Source organism: Typha latifolia, chromosome 1 (assembly GCF_019914945.1).
Source record: "Typha latifolia isolate L0001 chromosome 1, TyphaL0001v2, whole genome shotgun sequence".
Lineage (NCBI taxonomy): Eukaryota > Viridiplantae > Streptophyta > Magnoliopsida > Poales > Typhaceae > Typha > Typha latifolia.
Window position 1 is genome coordinate 20173495 of NC_133086.1, and position 20140 is coordinate 20193634.

At 37.0% G+C, this 20140-nt stretch overlaps 4 protein-coding genes across 4 annotated transcripts; 2 read left to right on the forward strand and 2 right to left on the reverse strand.

Annotated features, from left to right (window-relative positions):
* Positions 1 to 2438: 2438 nt before the first annotated feature.
* LOC140784007 (uncharacterized) lies at positions 2439 to 4011 on the forward strand. Its single transcript, XM_073131189.1, has 3 exons — positions 2439 to 2494; positions 3157 to 3649; positions 3767 to 4011. Exons 2-3 carry the CDS (start codon positions 3211 to 3213, stop codon positions 3847 to 3849), a joined length of 522 nt encoding a protein of 173 aa, XP_072987290.1. The 5' UTR covers positions 2439 to 2494; positions 3157 to 3210; the 3' UTR covers positions 3850 to 4011.
* Positions 4012 to 8748: 4737 nt separating this feature from the next.
* On the reverse strand, positions 8749 to 9462 carry LOC140796017 (auxin-responsive protein SAUR76-like). The gene has a single exon (XM_073148856.1). It carries the CDS (start codon positions 9354 to 9356, stop codon positions 8991 to 8993), a length of 366 nt encoding a protein of 121 aa, XP_073004957.1. The 5' UTR covers positions 9357 to 9462; the 3' UTR covers positions 8749 to 8990.
* A 1645-nt stretch (positions 9463 to 11107) lies between these two features.
* On the forward strand, positions 11108 to 15118 carry LOC140780407 (17.4 kDa class III heat shock protein). The gene is made up of 2 exons (XM_073125938.1): positions 11108 to 14591; positions 14679 to 15118. Exons 1-2 carry the CDS (start codon positions 14373 to 14375, stop codon positions 14943 to 14945), a joined length of 486 nt encoding a protein of 161 aa, XP_072982039.1. The 5' UTR covers positions 11108 to 14372; the 3' UTR covers positions 14946 to 15118.
* A 1178-nt stretch (positions 15119 to 16296) lies between these two features.
* Positions 16297 to 19954, reverse strand: LOC140781153 (uncharacterized). The gene is made up of 9 exons (XM_073126983.1): positions 19519 to 19954; positions 19217 to 19420; positions 18968 to 19025; positions 18742 to 18804; positions 18106 to 18181; positions 17120 to 17232; positions 16948 to 17037; positions 16730 to 16861; positions 16297 to 16645 (listed from the first exon to the last, which is right to left on the reverse strand). The coding sequence occupies exons 1-9, from the start codon at positions 19842 to 19844 to the stop codon at positions 16508 to 16510; spliced, it is 1200 nt and encodes a 399-aa protein (XP_072983084.1). The 5' UTR covers positions 19845 to 19954; the 3' UTR covers positions 16297 to 16507.
* Positions 19955 to 20140: the final 186 nt, after the last annotated feature.

Below are 20140 nucleotides of genomic sequence, written 5' to 3' on the forward strand. Positions count from 1 at the left end.
GTAACTATTCTACAGCATATGTGGGGCCTCTCAACTACTTACATAACTTAAAAAAGAGAGGAAAACAAACATCATCATCACTGTAGTTCAGTGGTTACATTTCATTTTTTTTATTAAACTAATTATGTTTTAATATTTTTTTACTGAAATAGACTACTCATCAAAATTATTATCAAATAGGGTCTAATTTACTGTAGCCCTAACAAAAATGCTAAACTAATCAGCATTTTATCCCTAAGTAAAAATGCTGATCAGTTCAGCATTTTTATTTAATCCTAAAATACTGAACTGATCAGCGTTTTATGTATATAAATTATTTTAACTTAATCTTTCAGCAGTTAAGAAAAAAAGTACCCAGCGATAAAAATGTTGAACTAATTAGCATTTAAAAAAATAATGATTAATTTAGCATTTTTATTATGGCTACAGAGAATTAGACCTCATTTGGTAATAAGTTTGAAGAGCAGCCTATTTCGATTAAAAAAAAAATTGTTCTAATTTGGTTAAAAACTCGTCGAATCATAACACCAAAAATTATAAGTAAAATTCTTCTCAGAAATACCTTACATGAATATTTTGAACCATTGGGAATATTTCTTAGAGGGTTTGATTGAGTTATCTATGCATAAGTTATATCCTGTAGAATAGAGAATAAAATATAATACAAGAGAAAAGATAATAGATATTAATAAGGTTAAAAGTCTAATACATTCAGTATAGTAGCTACTTTTTAAATCAAATAGTTAATAAAACATTTGTCTTGAACAACAATTCACTCATTGGATGCATCTACAAAACCACTATCAAGAACTCAAAATATCTTTTCTATGGACTTATATTATGAAAAGTATATCTATATAAGCAGATTTGACCAAGTAGTTGGATTGATGAACTTGACGTAGTAGAGAAGATAAGAAAGCTATTATTTCGTTTTCAATCAAAATCACACTCTAGTCATGGTGGAAAACATAATACTATCACAAGCTAATTCCAGGCAATTATGTCACAAATATATTTGAAAGCTACTAGAAAATGATATAGATCCGAATGTCGATGCAAAATTCGAGCCCAATTTTGATATTGATGGGCTAGGCTAATCTGGGCCTAATGGGCTTAATTTATTTTCAAGAAAAATGCAATAAAAATAAATAAAATATAACTTACGAGTTTGCTTTGCATGTATACACCTAAACAATCTCTTATTTGCTTATATACCCCTCTAAAATTTGCATTTGCACCTATACCCCTCATAAGTCATAACCTATCTTGTTCACTTATATGCCCTACTGTTATCATTCGCTAACTGGTTGTTAAATAAAGAACTATTTATTATTAAAAAGACATAAACACTTTTGATCCTTTTTTGCATATATACTTTATAAATTTTTTATTTAATATAATATAAAAATATCAGTTTTATAAGACTACTACTATCCATGATACTTTAAAACTGTACTACAAATAACAAGTATTATAGGGTAAATATATGCAAAAATAAATGACAAACAATTTGCTTAGGATAACAGTAAGGGCATATATGCAAATAAATATACAAGCAAAAAAAACTTTTTTTGTGACAATAAGTTGTTAATTGAATATCTTTTGCATCTTTTTTTAAAAGCGATAAGATGGAGTTTAATGGTTTCTTAAAAAATTTCTCTTTGGTTTTCCTTTCTTTTACTTTTAAGCTTGTATGCCTTTTTCTTCTTTACGTCTCCTTAATAAAGTTAACTAATTCTAAAAATTATGTTAATCCTAATTAACTCTTTAATTGTGCGATATAAGTAAACAACACCATCCTTACAAGAAAAAATGATGCTATCACCATAAAGTGCCCACTAATTTACAATACAAAGTGAAGGTATCATTCATAACATCAAAGTGAAAAGTTCTCACATGCCTAAACTTCGTTATATATATATATATTTTTTTTTAATTTATAAAAAGTACAGGGATCCACAAGGACGATAAAAAAAGATTAATTAGACGGTGGAAATTCTTATTAAATAATAGGATTAGTTTATCCAAAATAAGGATAAAAGTGAGACTGTAACCGACCCTTTAAACCAGCGTTTGAACGGTCGAGATGTGCGCCATCCTAACAATCTTAACTACGGAGGCTGGAGAGCCATTTAGGGTCGCCTTTCTCGGCGCAATACTTGCCCGCGGGGCACCAGATGCTGACACGTGGAGAATTAACATAGCCCGCTTAATTTTTTCCCTTCTTTTCTATCGCTTTTAGTTCCACAATTGCCCCCATATAATAATCGAAATTACTAGGTCGAGATAAGTAAGGTGAACTGGAAAAGGGAAAGGTTTCAGGGCTATAAAAGTAATTTAGGACGTAACGTTTAAATCGCCTCTTCTTCCCCCTCTCTCTCTCTCTCTCTCTCTCTCTCTCTCTCTCTCTCTCTCTCTCTCTCTCTCTCTCTCTCTCTCTCAATTGCAGCTTCTCCTCTCCGAGAGAATGGCCTTGACACCTTCATCAAAGAAGGTAAGAGGAACAAAGAGCTTTTAATCGTGTATTTGGATTGAGGCCTTTATTTTGTTTTGTTTTTCTTTGGAGAAATCTCATCCCATATTTAATTTGTTAGGAAGCAGATTGTATTTTTTTTTATAGCAGTTTTGAGATCCATTTTGATGTAATTTTGTTTATATAGATCATAATGGTTGCAGTTTATTCCAGATCAAAATTTTATCTAGATTGATTACAAGTCTTCGTAGTCCTAGAGGTATCATTCCAAATTTAATTTTAACACCACTTTTATTTTTCTCAATTATATTCCAACGAAAAAAACCCCCGATTGGATTTAGTTGCAACTCTCCAATATGATATACTCTTGCTTGCATGTGATGCTCTGTTTTATTAAATACGAGAAGACAAAGAAAAAGTTCTCTTCGATGTACATGTCGTACAAATCTCGGCACCAACAATCACATGATGCATAACAAATTTGCAAAAAAAGTCTATGAAATCATACAAGATTCTCTGATATGTGATCATCATCATGTGCTCTCATGTTAATCCTCTGAGAGATTCCTTATTCGCATGCATTGTTGTTGCAATTCATCGAGGAGACGATGATCTTCTTCGTGGGAATGCAAAATGTCAAACACTAGATAGAAATTACACTGAATTAAACAAATGGCGTGCAGATCCACGGAACCGATGAGTTGTAGTTGGAGCTCTCACCAGTAAGTCCTTCAGCCATGGGAGATGAGAGCGGGAAGGCGGCGACCGGAATCCGGCAGATCGTTAGATTGAGGGAAATTCTGCACAAGTGGCAATCCCTGGCCATTGGGTCGAGAGACGACCAGCCTGCGGATTCTGGAATCCCACCGTCGGTCGACAAACGGCTGAAGAGCGTGTGCATTCAATGTGACTCCGACGAGGAGAATTGCCAGAGCCCCGAGCCGCCGCCGGACGTCCCCAAGGGGTATTGCCCGGTCTACGTCGGGCCGGAGCACCGGAGGTTCGTTATACCGACGACTTACCTTGCCCTCCCGGTATTTAAGCTGCTCCTGGAGAAGGCCGAGGAGGAGTTCGGATTTGATCAGCAGGGTGCACTGACACTGCCTTGCGATATCGAGACATTTAAGTACATCCTCCAATGCATGGAGCATCACCGGAAGGGCCTCATCGACGACGGTAAAAAAAAATTCTTTCTCTCATCTCAGAGTTCAAATTCCTTTTTTAATATACAAATATTTTGAGCTGCTAATTGAAATCTCTTTGTCTTCGTTTCTCATTTGGTTCTTTTGGTAGAAGGAAACCCCAACGAAAGCGTCTCAACTCAGCTGCAGCTGCAGCAAGTTCAGGAGTCTGGAGTCTTTTCAGATAAAGATTAATTTTAGGAATTTATGTGAGCTTTAAGGACGGGACGTGTGAGGTTTTCTTCACCTTCTTTTACTGCAGGGGATCTGATGGGATTATTCTGACCCACAATTCCTTGTGTTTGTAAACCATGACAATTTAAACGTAATTCTTCTTAATTGATTCTATTTAACATCCATTTAGACTTGTACTTAACTGAGAGTTTTCTTTCTTTATTTTGACTTTCACCGTCGAATGTAATGCTTCTTATTTCATTATTTCATCGAAGTCATACAGTCGAAATTTTATTCAGATCGCTCATTTAACAAATGAGTCAAACATGAGCAAACTTAGGTAGCTCTTTTTCAGCTCATATATCTCATTCTATGCCATATTCTCTATTTTCTATTGATTAATTAATATTTTATTCACTATTTGGTCGAAGTGAATCAAGTTTCTTGAGCTGACTTGAATTCTTTTCTAGCCGGCCTAATCGTATGTGCAACACGAGCTTCAATTGAGGAGCATGGCTTATTGGGCTCCATCGCTTTTCTTGATGGGTCATTTTAATAAATTAATGGGCCTAGGTCCAGATCCATCATTAACACCCCCACCCCCCACAAAAGAAATTATGAAAAATATATCTTATATTTTTAGTTTTATTAAATATTTTATCATTCTAAGTCCTCCTACATTTTATTTTTATTTTTAATACCTCAAACAACATCCTACTAACTCATGCCCCCGGATGCTTCCCACTGGCAAGTTGATTCCAACCGGAATTAACTGTCGGAGCCCCCACTCATTCGCTTTCATTTCCCTCTCATGCACGAATGCATCGTTCTCTCTCTCTCTTCCTACTTCCAGTCTTTGAAACCCAGCAGGAAAAGAAGGGATCGGAATACGAGATTTGGTGACCCCACGAGGGGATATAATCTTGTTTAGTTTATATCCTCATGCATGCGCTCAAATAATCAATTCTTTCCTCCCCCTCTCCCTCTGCTGCTCTGCAGAGGAGCACCGTCAAACATCGCATGTGCTACTTATCTGACCCACTTCTACCATCTTCTTCTTCTTCTTCTTCTCTCTCTCTCTCTCTTATCCTTCCAACCCTATCGAACACTTCTGCTGCTGGGAAAACTAAACTAGGAGAGAAGTTTTCGATTCAAGTTAACTAGCGATCTCCAACAAATTAAGGATCAATCCACATGCTTAAATGATTCGAACTTGTCATTTAGCTGCTGTTAAGAGGAATCGAGATCTTAGCAGAAAACGATGGTAGATGAAATTATTTCGGTGAGCATCTCTTTCCTCTCTTTTTTTATCACCTCTCTCTCCAGTGCAGTCATGCGTATGTATAGATAGATGGGTGGTGGCCAGTTTTTAAATAGACAAAGACTAGGGATGAGAATGGTAACCAGTGGGGAGGACTGAGGAGGAGTGCAATCAAACCCCGCCTTCTCCGGTAGGTGCACATGAGAGAGGTCATCATATCAGGAGGGTGATGTTCCAACGAAGCACAAGTACAAACACACCACTCTCTAATCTCTATCCTTATCCTCTCACAAAAGGTTGTAACTTTGAACAGTACCTTAGGAGTTTTTTTTTTTTTTTTTTTTTTTTTGACTATCTTAAGAGAATGATATATTTTTAATTATCTTAGATGCATCAATTGTCATGAGTCAAGTAGTCAATTAACTAATTAGGTCTATCAATTATTTAGAATATAAAGCCCCTAGAATTAAATTATAGGGTCACTTTGTCGGATGAATTATTGTCTGTTTTCAAATAAGATATTCTTATTTATTCTTAGAGTGTATTTGGTTTTAATGGCCACTTGTAATATATATATAATTATTGCTTATTAGTGTTTAGTAAAATGAGAGAGTGTCAATCTTAATGATGATTTGCAATATATAAAAAGATGGAAAATGTCGTCCTCTCTAATTAGAAGAGAAAGTGAAATAAACTAAAATTAAAAATATTGGGTGATATTAGAAAGGAAGATAAACTCACTCATCAATCTATTTTCTCTATTCAAATACCATAAATTTTATAATAAATTTAAAAAAAAATTATCATATGATTAACCAACTCTCATGTTTCGTTATTTTTCACGCAAGCCCCTCCAAATAAAAAGGTTTACATGAATAATTATTATTTTTAGCTTAAAGGGGTCTACGTGGATATAAAAATTTTTTTAAAAAAATTATATTCGATTCTTTTTTTCTACTTTCCATCAACTAAATGCAATCTCAATGAAAATATTAAATGCGCTTAAAATTAATTAATCACGGAATAGTCCTATGACATTTTTTAACGAACAATAAATGTCCAACGACAATTAATAGAGAAGACATTTACAAAATTTTATTTCAATTTTAATTAAAAAAATAAAAGAGGGTCTCGGCCAGAATAATGGGTAATAATTTGGTGGGGTCGAGATGTAAAACTTATCCCTTGGACTTTATCTAACTGAGAAGTAACGTGCCGTAAGTAGAAATGGGAATGATTTTAGGGAAACTCAAGATGTCCTGGAATTTATTCATTGCCCACCAATGCAACACTAGTGTTGTCACTCTCATACCATTCCACACTTTGATCATTGGGTCCGAGCAGTACTACTCACACCTGAAGCCATCACCATCACATGAGAAAATACCAAAAATCTATTTCGATTCCCATATATAATACACATTTCTCAGCCTTTCGAATTTTGACATCCTCGTCAGCTTGTAAAATACTGGACAAATATTTTATCAATGACAAAAAAAACACACACACACAAAGAGGTAAATTTTTTTTGGGATAATTTTATTTTCATCCCTTCAACTGTCACTTATTTTTATACTAACTCCTGATTTTTTTTTGTATATATTGATCCCCTAAACTATTAAAAATATTTCATCGCCTGACGTCATTGACAAAATTGTTAAATTAACCAAATTACCCCTCACTTATAATGATGAGATAATTAAGTGGCTTAACTAAATTAAATATTTTATTTTATTTTTAAATTCCTTTATTATCCTCTCCTTCTGCCCTAATCCCCTTTCTAAACAAAATCATTTCTCACCTCTCTAACCACATCCCACCCCAATAAGGGATGAAGCACGACACGGGACGGGCAAGCGGCCATGGCCTGGCGGTAGATGAGTCGACAAAGACCGAGGAGCAGACAGTCTCAAGGTTGTGCATGAGCTTGTCAAGCTCAGTACTGTGGGCCTTGTCGATGGGGAAGTCACAATCGGGGGCCTCAGAGTCGATAGAGGTGTAGGAAGTGATCTGGCGATCGATGGCGAAAGTGGAGGAGAAGGTGATAAGAAGACCCTTGGCGACGCGATGCTTAGTGGGCGGAGAATAGAGTTGATGTGGCCTTGGTCCCGGAAGAATATGGAGAGATGTGGAAGAATCATCAACCATGGCCCTCGTCGTCGATTTATCTCCACGGTCCGATCCATCCCTCCTCCTCCCCAATAGCTCTTGCGAGCTCTTCAACGACACAGGGCTCAAAGAAGAGGGCATGAGGCATTTGGAGAGAGAAAATTGGTGACACTGGGCTTAGAGAAGAAGGCAACGATGACACTAAGCTCGGAGAGGAAGGCAACAGGGAGGAGGATGAGGGCCGCAATGGGCACAAAGAGGGGTCAAAATCTGTTGAGAATGAGAAGGGGTATTTTATTCGACGTAAAATTTTCTATTAACTTGCATGTGACTTACACATGCTTATGAGAGTAAAATTGTCGTGTACTTATCACGCGATTATCACGTAATAACTTATGGATGAAAATAGATAATAGAATCCTAACGAAAGGAGTCAAGTAAATATTTTTAATAGTTTAAGAGGTCAGTGTGTACAAAAAAAATAAAATAAAGGGGTCATTATAGAAATATGTGATAGTTCAAGGGGTGGAAAAAATTATTCTTTTTTCTTCTTCAATTTATCAATTATTCTAAAAGCAAAAGTTATTAGAAAACGATAAGCATAAAAAGTAGCCTATGCTATCTCTAAACACTTAAGCGGTTAGATAGGGTGTTTCTCATGATCTAGTCTCACCAGCCATAAGCTGAATTAATTAGTGATGAACGCTAGGACATAGCTCAATTTGAAATATATTGTACACCTATAGGTAGGTTGAGACATTTCAATTTTTCTTGCAAGTAATTGAAGACCTATAAACTAATAGAAATCATCAAATCTTTGAATTTTCAAAGAGAAAAAGGGTGGGAGGAGGGCCTACCTGAGAACTATTCTGTGGAGCAGATATATACTATAATGCACTACTGTCGAAGGGTTTTTAAAAGCACACCAACCTAATGAGACAGCAGCATAGATGAATCCTAGCAAGGTGCAAGTTATTAGAGGAAAAGTACTTACGGCAACTGGTTATCAACTTTACCACAAGACCTATGCTTGCCTGTTTACTTTGAAAAGACACCATACTTACTTATCCTAATAGCAATTAGAGGAATTAATGCTGCGTCCGATACCAGACTATTTTAGCTGGTTGACAAAGAAATCTGGAAGACAATGTAGGTTGGACCATTACACTGTCACTTTCTTTTGGATATGCATACCTAATTTCGTGTTGTATGAATATTTCTAAGTTTGAATTCCAACGATGAAAGAGTTCATTCAAATTAGGCTTAGTAGATGAGATTTGAACTAAAAATATTCATACACAATATATATATATTTTACCTATAGGAGCATGCAAGCTTGAGTTAAAGTGACACTGTTAATGGAGTTCATTTAGAGAGATGAAACCAAAAAAAGAAAGAAAGACAAAAGTAGTGACTATTATTTATAATGTAAAAATTTAAAAAGTACATAGGAGATGGGAATTTGAGATAAGAAAAAAGTGTGTGCATTTAATAATAGAGTACTAAGATTATTCATGTCCATAAAAATGACAAATTAATGGCGAGACTCCTTTAATGTACAAAGATGTACACACAAATTATTCATAAAAGATCCAAATATTACATCCACATTAGCAAATTCAATCCCCACTCACGTCTCCACACTTCCAGGGTTAATTAATCCTTACCTCGATTATTCTCTCTTTTTTTTCGCCCCAATCGTTGCAAGATTTTTACGTCACCTACCCCTACCTGGAAACCAAGCTAAATTTTGAACAAACCCATTAATTTCATTAATCGCCTTTTCGTCCGATCAGCAGGCGTAGAAATCGACGAGCTCGTCGAGCGACTCCGGCGGCGGGTCGGCGTTCTCCAGCATCCAGAGCAGGTGCTCGAACAGCACCACCTCGCAGCCCACCACCGTCCCGGCTACCCCTCCGGCGACGCCGCCGGAGCGGTCTACGAGGTTCCGGAATAGTGGGTGGCCGACCAGGACGGAGCTGATGAGGTACCGGCGGCGGGACTTTCCGACGTAGACGGGGTGGAACCCGGAGGGCACCTCGTCGCCGTGGAACGACGCCGACGCCAGCGACGGCGAGCGCCACGTGTCGTCGTCCTGGGACATGGAGGAGGAGGCGGAGCGTGAGATGCGGCTGGAGGAGTGCCACCGCTTTATCATGCACTTGAGCTTGCTTAGCTTTCCCCGGTTTTAGCCATTTTCGCAAGGTAGAAAGAGAAAGAGAGAGAGAAGGGGGGTGGAATCGGGGAGAGAGGAAGGAGGAAGGAAGGTTCGGGGATTTATAGTGGGGAGGGGAAGGAGACGACAGCGGAGAGGGACAAAGGCGCGAGGGGGAGAGGGGGGGGAGGGGGAGGGGAGGGAATGGGACCCGAATGTCGTGGATAATTACAAGGGGTACCACTGGCATTCGTTTGTTTTTATTCCCGTGGGCTATACTCTATAGGCTATAGGTACGGGGGAAATATACGTACACCTACAAGGTGTTGGTATTTCGTACGTGTAGATAGATGATAATGGGTTTAAACTTTACTGGCGTTACTATGTGATGTATGTCGCCATGTCGGTGCATAGATGATAAATCTATTAATTGTATTTACATAACATGAAGGACGAAATTGCAAGCTGATTGATTCCTACCAAATTGGAATAATTATTATGCCGCTGGTATTAGTATATCCCAGTTTTGTAGGATACCTACATTGTTATACAGATTAAATTTCTAATTTTTATATTCTATTTGTATATTCTTTCACTCAAATTGAGATTATTAATATTTTGGATGAATTTCTTCTTTTTTTCAATAATTATTTTTTAAACTTTTGCTCGACTGCAACAATTAGGTTATCGTTTAAACTTAACAATGTCTATGAATTTTTATTTTAAATAAAAATTAATTTATTCTTCTAACATCCATTAGCTCAGGTCAAGTGGTGGCCGCATGCTTTAGGCTAGGTCTAGTCTAATATGGATGAAGCATTTTCGTTAAAGGGCTACCGGAGCGGATCATGAGCAATGTTGAGGTTGGAAGAGAGTGCTTTAGTAGCCATTGCTTAGGAATTAGGGGTGAAAACAGATCAGATTTGGTCCGATCCGACTCGGGTCGGACCGGATACGGGACAAAATAACTTACTCGGTTCGGATATGGATCCGGATACGGATTGCAGTTTATTAAAATATCTGAATTCAGATTAGGATACAGGTACATTATATTTGTCAGAATACAGATTCAGATATCGAATATCCGTTTACTTGTATACCAAACAACATTGACAAATAATCCTACCCTTAAAATCCAACCCGACCCATTAACATAAAACCCCTCACCCACCAGCTTACCATAACTTCTCAAACCCTCATTCTCTTAATCTCTCTTCACCATCATGCCACAATTTCTCAAACCTATCCCCATTTCTCTCCCTCACTCTCTTCGACGATCTGTCCGACAACTCCAGCAACTCGACGCCATCCCCATTTCTCTCTCACACTCTCTTCGACAATCTATCAAACTCCGGCTATCCTCCGACTCCGCTGATTAGTCCTCCGACGACTCTGACTGCTCAATGAAACAAGCGATATCTATAGTTATGAAATTCTTATTATGGAGATAATATCTGGTTGGATCCCCGTTGACCTCTAGGAGAGGTAAGTAATGGAGGCATTTTCTTATATTGGTTTGTAGTCTATGATTTTATTGTTGTGAGCCTTCTCTGCTTTCTTCAATATGCTAAAAAAATGGGTTCTTTCATGATAATTTCACATATTCTTTCCTCCTAAAGGCTTGATGGGAACAATTTGCGGTTACCCAAGTCGAGATGATTCATACCCATGTCATAAAGTTGGGTTATTTATTTGATATCTTAGTGCCCAACTCACTATTTGATTCATATTCTAAGGCCAGAGATGTGGGCATTGCTTCTGCTTAGAAGGTATTTGACGGAATGACTAATAGAGATATTGTCTCTTGGAATTCTATGATTGTTGGGTTGGTGAGGACCGGAGAAAGAGGTACACCAGATGTTTGATGAAATACTTGAGAGGGATACTGTATTAGTTGATTTTGTGAAATGTTATTGTCTTTTGATGTGCAGATTTTTTGAGTTTATTAGTTGATTTTGTAAGTTTTCCTACTTATGTATAGATGCTAGTAATAAATTTATTTTGTATTTGTATCCGATTAAAATTCGATTCTTATTCAGTTTGTATTCATATTCGATTAAGATTCGATTCATATTCGATTCGTATTCGTATCCGTTTAATATCCGATTCCTATTCGTATCCGTTTAATATCTTATCTATATCCGAAAAATATCCGTATCCATTTAGTTAGGATATAGTTTTAAATTTTACGACCCGTCTAATATTCATATCCGTATCCATATCCGAAATAAAAATATGAATCCGAATGTGAGTTGAGCACTATCCGATCTGTTTTCACTCCTATTGTGAACCTATACTTTAGTGGTCATTGGGAGTTGGGAGCCAATTCGTAGAGTAGACTTGGGATAGAAATTGAACCAAACTCCCTCCGGTTAGTCTAAATTCCAAGTAAGGAGATTGAGAGTTTGTAGGGCATCACAATGATAACGGGTGAGTGAGTTTACCTTATTAAGGCTTTTGAGGATGTAAAGATTTTTTTGTCTTTAGAGAAAGGGATTGGATCATGATTAGAGTAGCAAATCAGGGTAAGATAATATCCGAGAATTATATCTTAGGGTATATAGAGGAACTCTCCTATGAACTTTGTAATTTTCTCTATTTTGACACACTTCTAATATCGCTATTAGTCAAAGTGTTCTAATTTAAGCTAAATACAACTTCTGATTTCAATATATATATATATATATATATATAATATTCTTGTAGACTTTTCTTTTATCAAATAAGTCACCGTAGACCCATAATGATACAAAATATTTTGTCTACAACAAGTAGAAGAAAATTTTCATCCAAAATATATAAAGATAAAATATGCTTGACAATAATATTTATCTCTTTGGACTTTGTCTTCAAATGTCCAGCTGTCGGTACAGCTAATCAGAACATATATTAAAAAGTATGTAGCTAATGTAATTCATATTCTGGAAGTAATTGGGAGCTTCATAAAAAGGCATGCAACTGGATAAAATAATTAAGCACGGGTGAACAGAACTGCCATCATTTTATTTGGTCCAATTTCCAAATGTCATCATCTGAAGCTCTCCTTGTAAATGTTACAGAAGCCTAGGGTCGCTTTTATGGGTCTCTGGTGAATGGTGATACAAAATAATTTATAAGTTCCTCTTAACACAAAAGCTTAACGAAAGCGATAGACATGTGGGTGGAAGTTAGGGAGGTCCCCAATCTCCATTACAAGCTCTAATTTCAAATACTCTCATCATTTGTCTTCGCTAATTTTTGGGTTATAAAACTAATTACATTACGATTAGGATTTGGTACGTAGTGTGGAACAGTGTGTGACATGATCGCATAAACAAAATGGAAAGAATTCCGGATTTCACAATCACTTGCAAGAATCAAGGGAGGCCAATAAATTAAAGAATGGATTAAGAGAGTGAAAAGGTAAGCATTTTCCTGTACTTAATTTGGTTGTGTTCCACTCTTTAATAGCTCGACAGAGGCATCAGTGGAGCCCAATCTTTTAAGAATCTGTCTACCTCTCAAACAGCCGTTTATTTCCTAATTAATCCTAACAATAATCTCTATATATCTATAAGAAAATGGTAGTTGGAAGATGACTTTGTCAAATCAAACATATGCTCCTCTGTCACTTAGTCCGATTTGATTCTCCAAGGCATAAATCAACTTTGCAATCATGGAAGAATAACAAGTCTCTAGCTAATTACGCATAACGATAAAAGTTAGGAGACTTGGACGCGAGTAAATAGGAGTTTAGTGGTTGGATAATGGCGTCAAAATGAAGCAATATAAAAGACATTGAGAATGTAGCCAAAAAACAACACCTACTTTAATGTGTAGGATGGCTGATAAAAGTATATATCTCTCTACCTACAATTTCCACTTAGGCTATAAGGTGATTACTTTGAGGAACACTAATTGATAGTCAATTAAACAAACATCACTATATAATAAATAAATATATATATCATGTATGGGCATTGGCTTTGGCAGTCTAGCTTGGTGAAACTTTAAGGATGATCCTCTATATATGTGAGTAGAGTACAGTTGTAAAGCTTGTAGGTAGCCCAGCAGACAGTACTCAGAAGCCAAGCCTTTGTTGGGTTGTCTAAGGGGAATCCTATGGTGGAGAACAGCCAAGGGCCTACCCCTTGGGCCTTGGCGTTGGTGGTGGTGGTACAACTCTGTGGGCCAAAGGATGGATATATATTGATCTCAGCCCTAGCAAATAAAGAGGCTACTTATTACTAGGAAAGAGAGAGATACTCTTCTTCCTCTTTCACTGTAGCAGCATCCTCTCATATCATTCTTTTGATGCCATTTCTGGGCATCAATTTGCAGAATACTACCAGATACTGGCCTGGCATTGCTGTGGAGCTTATGCTCAGCATTTAATTTGATGCAGATAGGAGCACTCTATTGACAATTGACAATTATACCCCCTAGAAGTTTTTTTATTTAATTAACAAGAGTTTTAAATCTCCCCCATGTGCCACAGTGTTCGTTTCTATTCTCGTAATAGTTCCTATCTGCATCACACGTTGAACTAAGCGGTGCTCTGTGTGTATAATATATATGTTCAGATGTTCTCCTTCAGATTTTATCTATGTTGTTTACTATTTTATTTATTTTTAATCATTTTAGCTGAAGATTCTGGAAAGAGTAAATCGACGGCCAATGAGATTTGACCACGTGCCGCGTTCTCTCTCTCTCTCTCTCTCTCTCTCTCTCTCTCTCTCTCTCTCTCTCTCTCTCTCTCCCCCTCCCTCCCAGTTTATATGAGCTCGACTCATTGCCCCATGGTGTGTACTTAATGGGCTTCAAATATTAGGCCCACTAACTAAGACCGGCCCAGGATTATACAGTCCAACAAAGGATCAAGATATTTCTAGATCATTCGTCTTAGGCGGACACCGGGACACCGTATCATCTCTCTTCCCTCTCGAACGTTCCTCCCCGCCTATTAAGCTCCACCCTCCTCACTGTTTCGGGAGAGAGATATATGTATACAAAATTGGATCGAATCCACACCTATAAGAGATGAGTCTATTGGCCGATACAGCGGTGAGCCACCTCTTACACCTACCGGAGACGCTCGAGAAACTGGTGTTCCCGTCACCGCGGTCGCACGAGAACCACCGCGGCCACGCCCAGGCAAATGAGAGGGGCTTCGGGAGCATCCCGGTGGATGTACTTGAGACGGCGAAGGAGTACACCTTCTTCCTCGACGTCCCCGGCCTAACCAAGTCTGATATCCAGGTAATCTCAAATCTTCCTGTATTTCTCCCCGATTCTGACTCGATCTAGGTGTTCTGTGAAGTAACCGACGACGGAGATTGGGCATAGGTGACATTGGAGGAGGAGGAGAAGACTCTGGTGGTGAAGAGCGGAGGGGGGAAGAGGAAGAGAGAGGAAGGCGAGGAGGAAGGGAGTAGGTACCTGCGGCTGGAGAGGAGAGCGTCGGCAAAGTTCCTGAGGAAGTTTCGGCTACCGGATGATGCTAATCCTTCGGCGATCTCGGCGAAGTGTGAAAATGGAGTGCTCACGGTGGTAGTGGGGAAGATGCCGCCGCCGGAGAGCAAGAAGAAGACGGTGGAGGTGACCGTGGCTTAAGCTTGAGCTCGAGGATTTGGTGTTATTAGTGTAAATTTTAAAATGTTAGGGATAGTTAAGAGGATTAGTTTGTCTTTGAAATGGATAACCTCCTGCGTCGCGGATACTCGAATGGATAGCTTTGTAACTACCACGATATCTTTCAAATTCTATCCGACTGTCTATTCGTGTGATATATGGTGCGATATAAATCTCTGCAACATAATTTAGTGCATGTAATAAAGATAAGATTTAAAAATTACACTTTATATTTTGTCTACTTTATTATTCACAATCCTGTCTTTTGAATTTTTTTTATTAATTCAATATTTTTTCTAATTTTTATTCAATATTTTGATGTTATTTTAATTAATTAACATCGATCAAGTTATTTAAATATTTTTTTATTATTTGTTTCTTTCTTTTCAAAATTATTTAAATATTTTTATTATTTCTTTCTCTTTCTTCTCTTTTGAAGAGAAAAAGAGAATAAAAACATAGAGGTAATTAAGTATTTATAAAATTATTTATATATTATAATTAAATATATTTTTTAATACCATCTAAGTTAATTTAAGATATTAAAAATTATAAAATAAAATAAAAGGTCAAACAATAAAATTCTCAAATATAGAGATGCCAATTATAAAATAGGACTCAAATATAATTTAATATTCTTTATACTCTCTAAAATAAATGTGACATTAAGACTTTCTGAATTATCATAATTTTTATAGGGGGTTATATTGTTTAACACTTTCTGAGTTATTATAATTCTCATAGTCGATTATATTGTTATATGAAATGAAAAATATAAGATTAGTGTGTATTTTTATATTGGGAGCAAGTATAAAAAGATCTTTTAGTTTTTAATAAGTATCTAAATTGTGATATTTTATTATAAAAAGATGTATATTTATAAAAAAAATAAATGTATTTAATTTTAAGAGTTTAATCATGTTATTATTAAAACCTAAGAATTTTTTTAAAATAGTTTATATATTTGAACTTTAGGAGGCGACAGTTTGATAAGAGATCGGGATATAAAAAGAGTGCGAAAGAAATTAAGAGGAAGAAAAGAACAAAAGAAATGAGAAACAACATTACGAGAGAACTAGATATGAGAGAGAATTGTGAACTGGGAGAGGATTATGGAGATCAAGTAAGGTTACTGACTATGTGAGGAAAGGAAGAGAGTAGGGGAGAGAAGTTGAGAGAGATTTAGAGTTTGAAAGTAATAGAAATCATGAAGGTTATAACAAGGAGAGAAATATTGAAAGAAGATGAAAGAGAGAAGATTGAAAGGAAGAGAATATAAATACACTATTATAAATGGAGTGGCAAAAATAAAAGAAAAAGATATCAAGTTAACTTTGGATAAAAATTAAATAATAGGTTGATAGAAGTATTGTTTTGAAATATTTGAATAATTTAAGGGTTACAATTCGAAGAGTCTACGTATAATTATAGTCTATGAACAATTCAATAACTTTCATATGCCAAAAAAAAAAATCTGTATAAGAAAAAAAAATTAGTTATGTTTAATATTTGCTCATAAGACCATCGTTTTATGGATCTTCTACTCATTCAAGATCAAGGCGCTTAAACCAGTCAGCAATAGTTCTGGAGAGAACTCTAGTGTCATTGACGGATAAAGACTTCAAACTCTGTGCAATAGCATCTGCTGGGGTATACTGGGGACCAACTTGCCATTTCAAGTCCTGTATGAGGAGAAGTAACTTGCCATATTAATTATGAACAAATTATATGGAAGTCTATGACGATGAACAGAAAGAAATTAGTACCTGTGCACATGGGGTTAGATGATTTCCTGACAATGTAACTTTTTCCACTCTGCCGCCTATAGATTCGACTCGAGGTTTCAGTATGTCCTCAAGAAGGTCAGTTTCATCAATAGCATCAGTACTAAACTTCACCTGCAAGAGTTATATATACTTAAAGGAAATATGAGTGGAACCAAGAGAAGGACATGGAGTGCATCATATGATCATATATTTGTTACCAGCAATGTGCGAGGTACGCTGTATGATCTCTTGAAGAACTCACGATTTTCTGAAGGTGTTGGCTTGAACTCTGATGTACCTTCCATGACCTGAAGAAAATGAAGTAGAGATGATGCAGGTCTTTGCTCAGGTTAAATAGCATAATCTGAGACAAAAGGTTTGGCAGAGAACCTGATTCATAACTGATGGAATCTGATCGACGAATTTATTCAAAGATACTATAGCTTCCTGGTCTGACACTATCAATGTTCCGGCAGTATCCAGTAGCGTCTTCCACACGTCCCCTAGGAATCAGATCAGAGCGATACGAGCACATTAGAACAATAAGATTCTGCGAATCTTCTTGAACCATGTAATGGATGGAAGCAACTAAAGAACCTCCTTCCCTGAGCACGTTGTGAGATCATATGATACAGAATATCCAAGATAATATAACTTTATCATTGTTAGATATTCCATGAACTCTGAATGCAAGAGAGCCATATGAAGCATTGTTCACAGTGCAATTTTTCTTTTGGCAATTTTACCTCAAAATGATTTAGCAAAGGAGTACGTAAATGCCAGTGTAACCTGGTGATTTTTTTCCCTCGTTTCTTGTGCTCCTTCACAAATCATCTGATTATTTCAAAATTAAAATTCAAAAACTATAAAAGCAGAAAAATTGGTATTTACGTGGTTCCGATTCAGATCTTAAAATAGCAATGCAGCATCAAATTCTAGTACCTAAAATTCAACATATCTCCATCCGAATTAGTTTCCCAAAGATCAATGTCTAGTCACCATGCTTCTCTCTCTGGGGGGAGAGAGATTAATAAGAGGAAAAAGATCAAAGAGCCAACCAGGAAGTGATGGTAAGCTTCATTGAGAGTCTAAAGGCAGCATGTTTTCTTTTTAAAAAGGACCAAAGCAACACATGTCTAGTAATACAATCAACAGCTAACAATTCATAAACCCAATATAATTAACAATGAAGAAAAAATTGACAAAATTATAAATTATTATGAATGTTTTGTCTCATCATCGAAATAACATCCAATAGGAACAATTCTAGCATACAAACTTCATGCCTGAATCATGATATAGCATGCTTTATATGAATGACATGTCAACACAAACTTTTGTCATCAAGTAAAACAAATCTGGACATAACTGAGTACCTGATGCATTTCTGGCCATCGTGTACATGGGCAATGCTTCCATTACAGGTACTACTTGATTAACCATAGGACCGAACTGCACCAATGCTTCCCAAGTTACTTAAAAGTATCAAGATATTATGAAGTATCAGATTAAGAAATGAAATCACTCGCTCATTAGATGTAAAGGAAACCTTAAATCACATATAATGAATTCCAGCAACTTTGACCACTCTTTGAGAACATATAGAGCAGGTAAAATAAATGCCCATATACATAACAGTGAGGAGACTTCTTCCAGGGTTAGTTTCAATTTTTTATAGTGAGATGGATCTGTTATAGTTGTTCTTTCTTAGTTTCTATTATCCACTTAATTTAAAATTGTGACATTGGAACTCTTGTACATAATTTTGAACTTACACCGTAAGAGATAATATTGAAACAAAAAATAATCATCTCTGGCCAAATGCACACCCTTAATCAAGTTGAGATGACTTAAACTACTACTACAATTTGGAGAGAAGGTAGAGAAGCTACCTTCCTCTACCATAAAAGTACACCCAACCTCTACAAGCTCAGATCAAGCCAGTCAAATAAAATCAAATACATTAATTACTTCAAAAATGCAAACAGAAGAATGGCAGAAAAAGAAATTACCTGCTCAAAGTATGGAACAGCCTCTGCTGCCGGCCTGTTGTTGAACGAGACAATTGCATTAGCCTTCCAGAACAAAAACGTAAAACTCTTAGGTATATTTGTGATTATTTCCAAACAATGGAACTAAAGAATACAACAAACAACAAAGTTTTCAGTATCTCCTTCTCCCTGTTCGTTCAAGACAAGTTCACTACTCTATAATTGTAAATCTAGAAAGAAACTGAACCTTGGGTAACTTTTCCGAGAAATAGCTTCCCACAAGCATTTGAAGTAGCGCTCCGTTACTGCAAGTCATACCCCAATATAATGATGGTGAAGAGAAAGGTATTTAAGCAGGAAAAAAGAAAACTTTTCTTTCACCTCCGACTCAAAAGATGAGCTAGAATCAATGAACTATCCGAATGCTCTAAGTTTTTAGTAATAGCAATTGAACTCCATGAATTATATCTTAACTAAAACGGGTTATGGCACTCACCTATGACCAACAGAGTAGAGCGGAAGGCAAGAAATATCCAAGGGGGTTATCCCAGCATCTGGAATCCCCGAAGCTAAGAGCTCATCTAAGCAAGCGTGGAACCTCTCGTACACCTCCCTCGCTGCCATCTCGTGATCAAAGGTCACTTTGTACGGCACGGAAACCACGAGGAACCCTTCCTTCGCTAGAAGCTCCATCAAATGGCTAAAAGAGAAGTTGGTCTTCATCAAAACCACTAAAAATCGCATCATATTTTCCCCTCACTACACCTCTTCTCCAGCATCACATAGAAATAAACCTACCTATACGTGACCTCAGGAACGGCTCCGACGAAGGCGCCACCCAAGAATTTAATGATGGCGATGGGTTTCCGGCCTTTGGGCGGTGGAACGATGAGGCAAGAGTCCATCCTAATATATGAACGCCGAGGCGTCCTGTAGGTGGTTCCTCCGGCGTACCCGTTGGAGATGGCTCGAGGTGAGGAATGTCTTGGTCTCCTGAGTTGGTGATTACGGCCATTAGAGGAGAGGGGGATGGAAGTGGAATTGGGCTGGGAGAGGGGAAGGAAGGAAGAGGATAGATCTTTGGGAAGAAGGGAGGATGGAGGAAGAGGGAGAACGAGGGCCATGGAATTAGTATTCGAGAGGTAGAGGAGGGAAAGAGGAGAGATGGAAAGTAATGGAAGGGGTGAACAAGAGGGTGAAACGAGAATATAAGCTAATGGTTCTGCCACGGTATCATAATATCTGGATCACTATTTGGTTGTCACTATTTTAACTGGGTTTTAACTCAGTCACTGGTTACTAGTGAAGCTTATGATATTAATTTGTTTTTAGGTACAACCAGGGGAAATTTGTAATTTACCCATTTTTTATTTAGTACCTACATTATAAGGTTATCATGGGTCCATCTATCACTATTTCT

Excerpts from the sequence above, each read along its gene's own strand:
- LOC140796017 (XM_073148856.1), bottom strand. The coding sequence starts at position 9,356 with ATGATAAAGCGGTGGCACTCCTCCAGCCGCATCTCACGCTCCGCCTCC.
- LOC140780407 (XM_073125938.1), top strand. The coding sequence starts at position 14,373 with ATGAGTCTATTGGCCGATACAGCGGTGAGCCACCTCTTACACCTACCG. Across the intron at positions 14,592-14,678 it reads TAACCAAGTCTGATATCCAG|GTGACATTGGAGGAGGAGGA; the intron begins GTAATCTCAAAT and ends GATTGGGCATAG.
- LOC140781153 (XM_073126983.1), bottom strand. The coding sequence starts at position 19,844 with ATGGCCCTCGTTCTCCCTCTTCCTCCATCCTCCCTTCTTCCCAAAGAT. Across the intron at positions 19,026-19,216 it reads CTCTACTCTGTTGGTCATAG|TAACGGAGCGCTACTTCAAA; the intron begins GTGAGTGCCATA and ends TATGACTTGCAG. Across the intron at positions 18,182-18,741 it reads CTGTTCCATACTTTGAGCAG|TTCGGTCCTATGGTTAATCA; the intron begins GTAATTTCTTTT and ends GCATTGGTGCAG.
- LOC140784007 (XM_073131189.1), top strand. The coding sequence starts at position 3,211 with ATGGGAGATGAGAGCGGGAAGGCGGCGACCGGAATCCGGCAGATCGTT. Across the intron at positions 3,650-3,766 it reads GAAGGGCCTCATCGACGACG|AAGGAAACCCCAACGAAAGC; the intron begins GTAAAAAAAAAT and ends TTCTTTTGGTAG.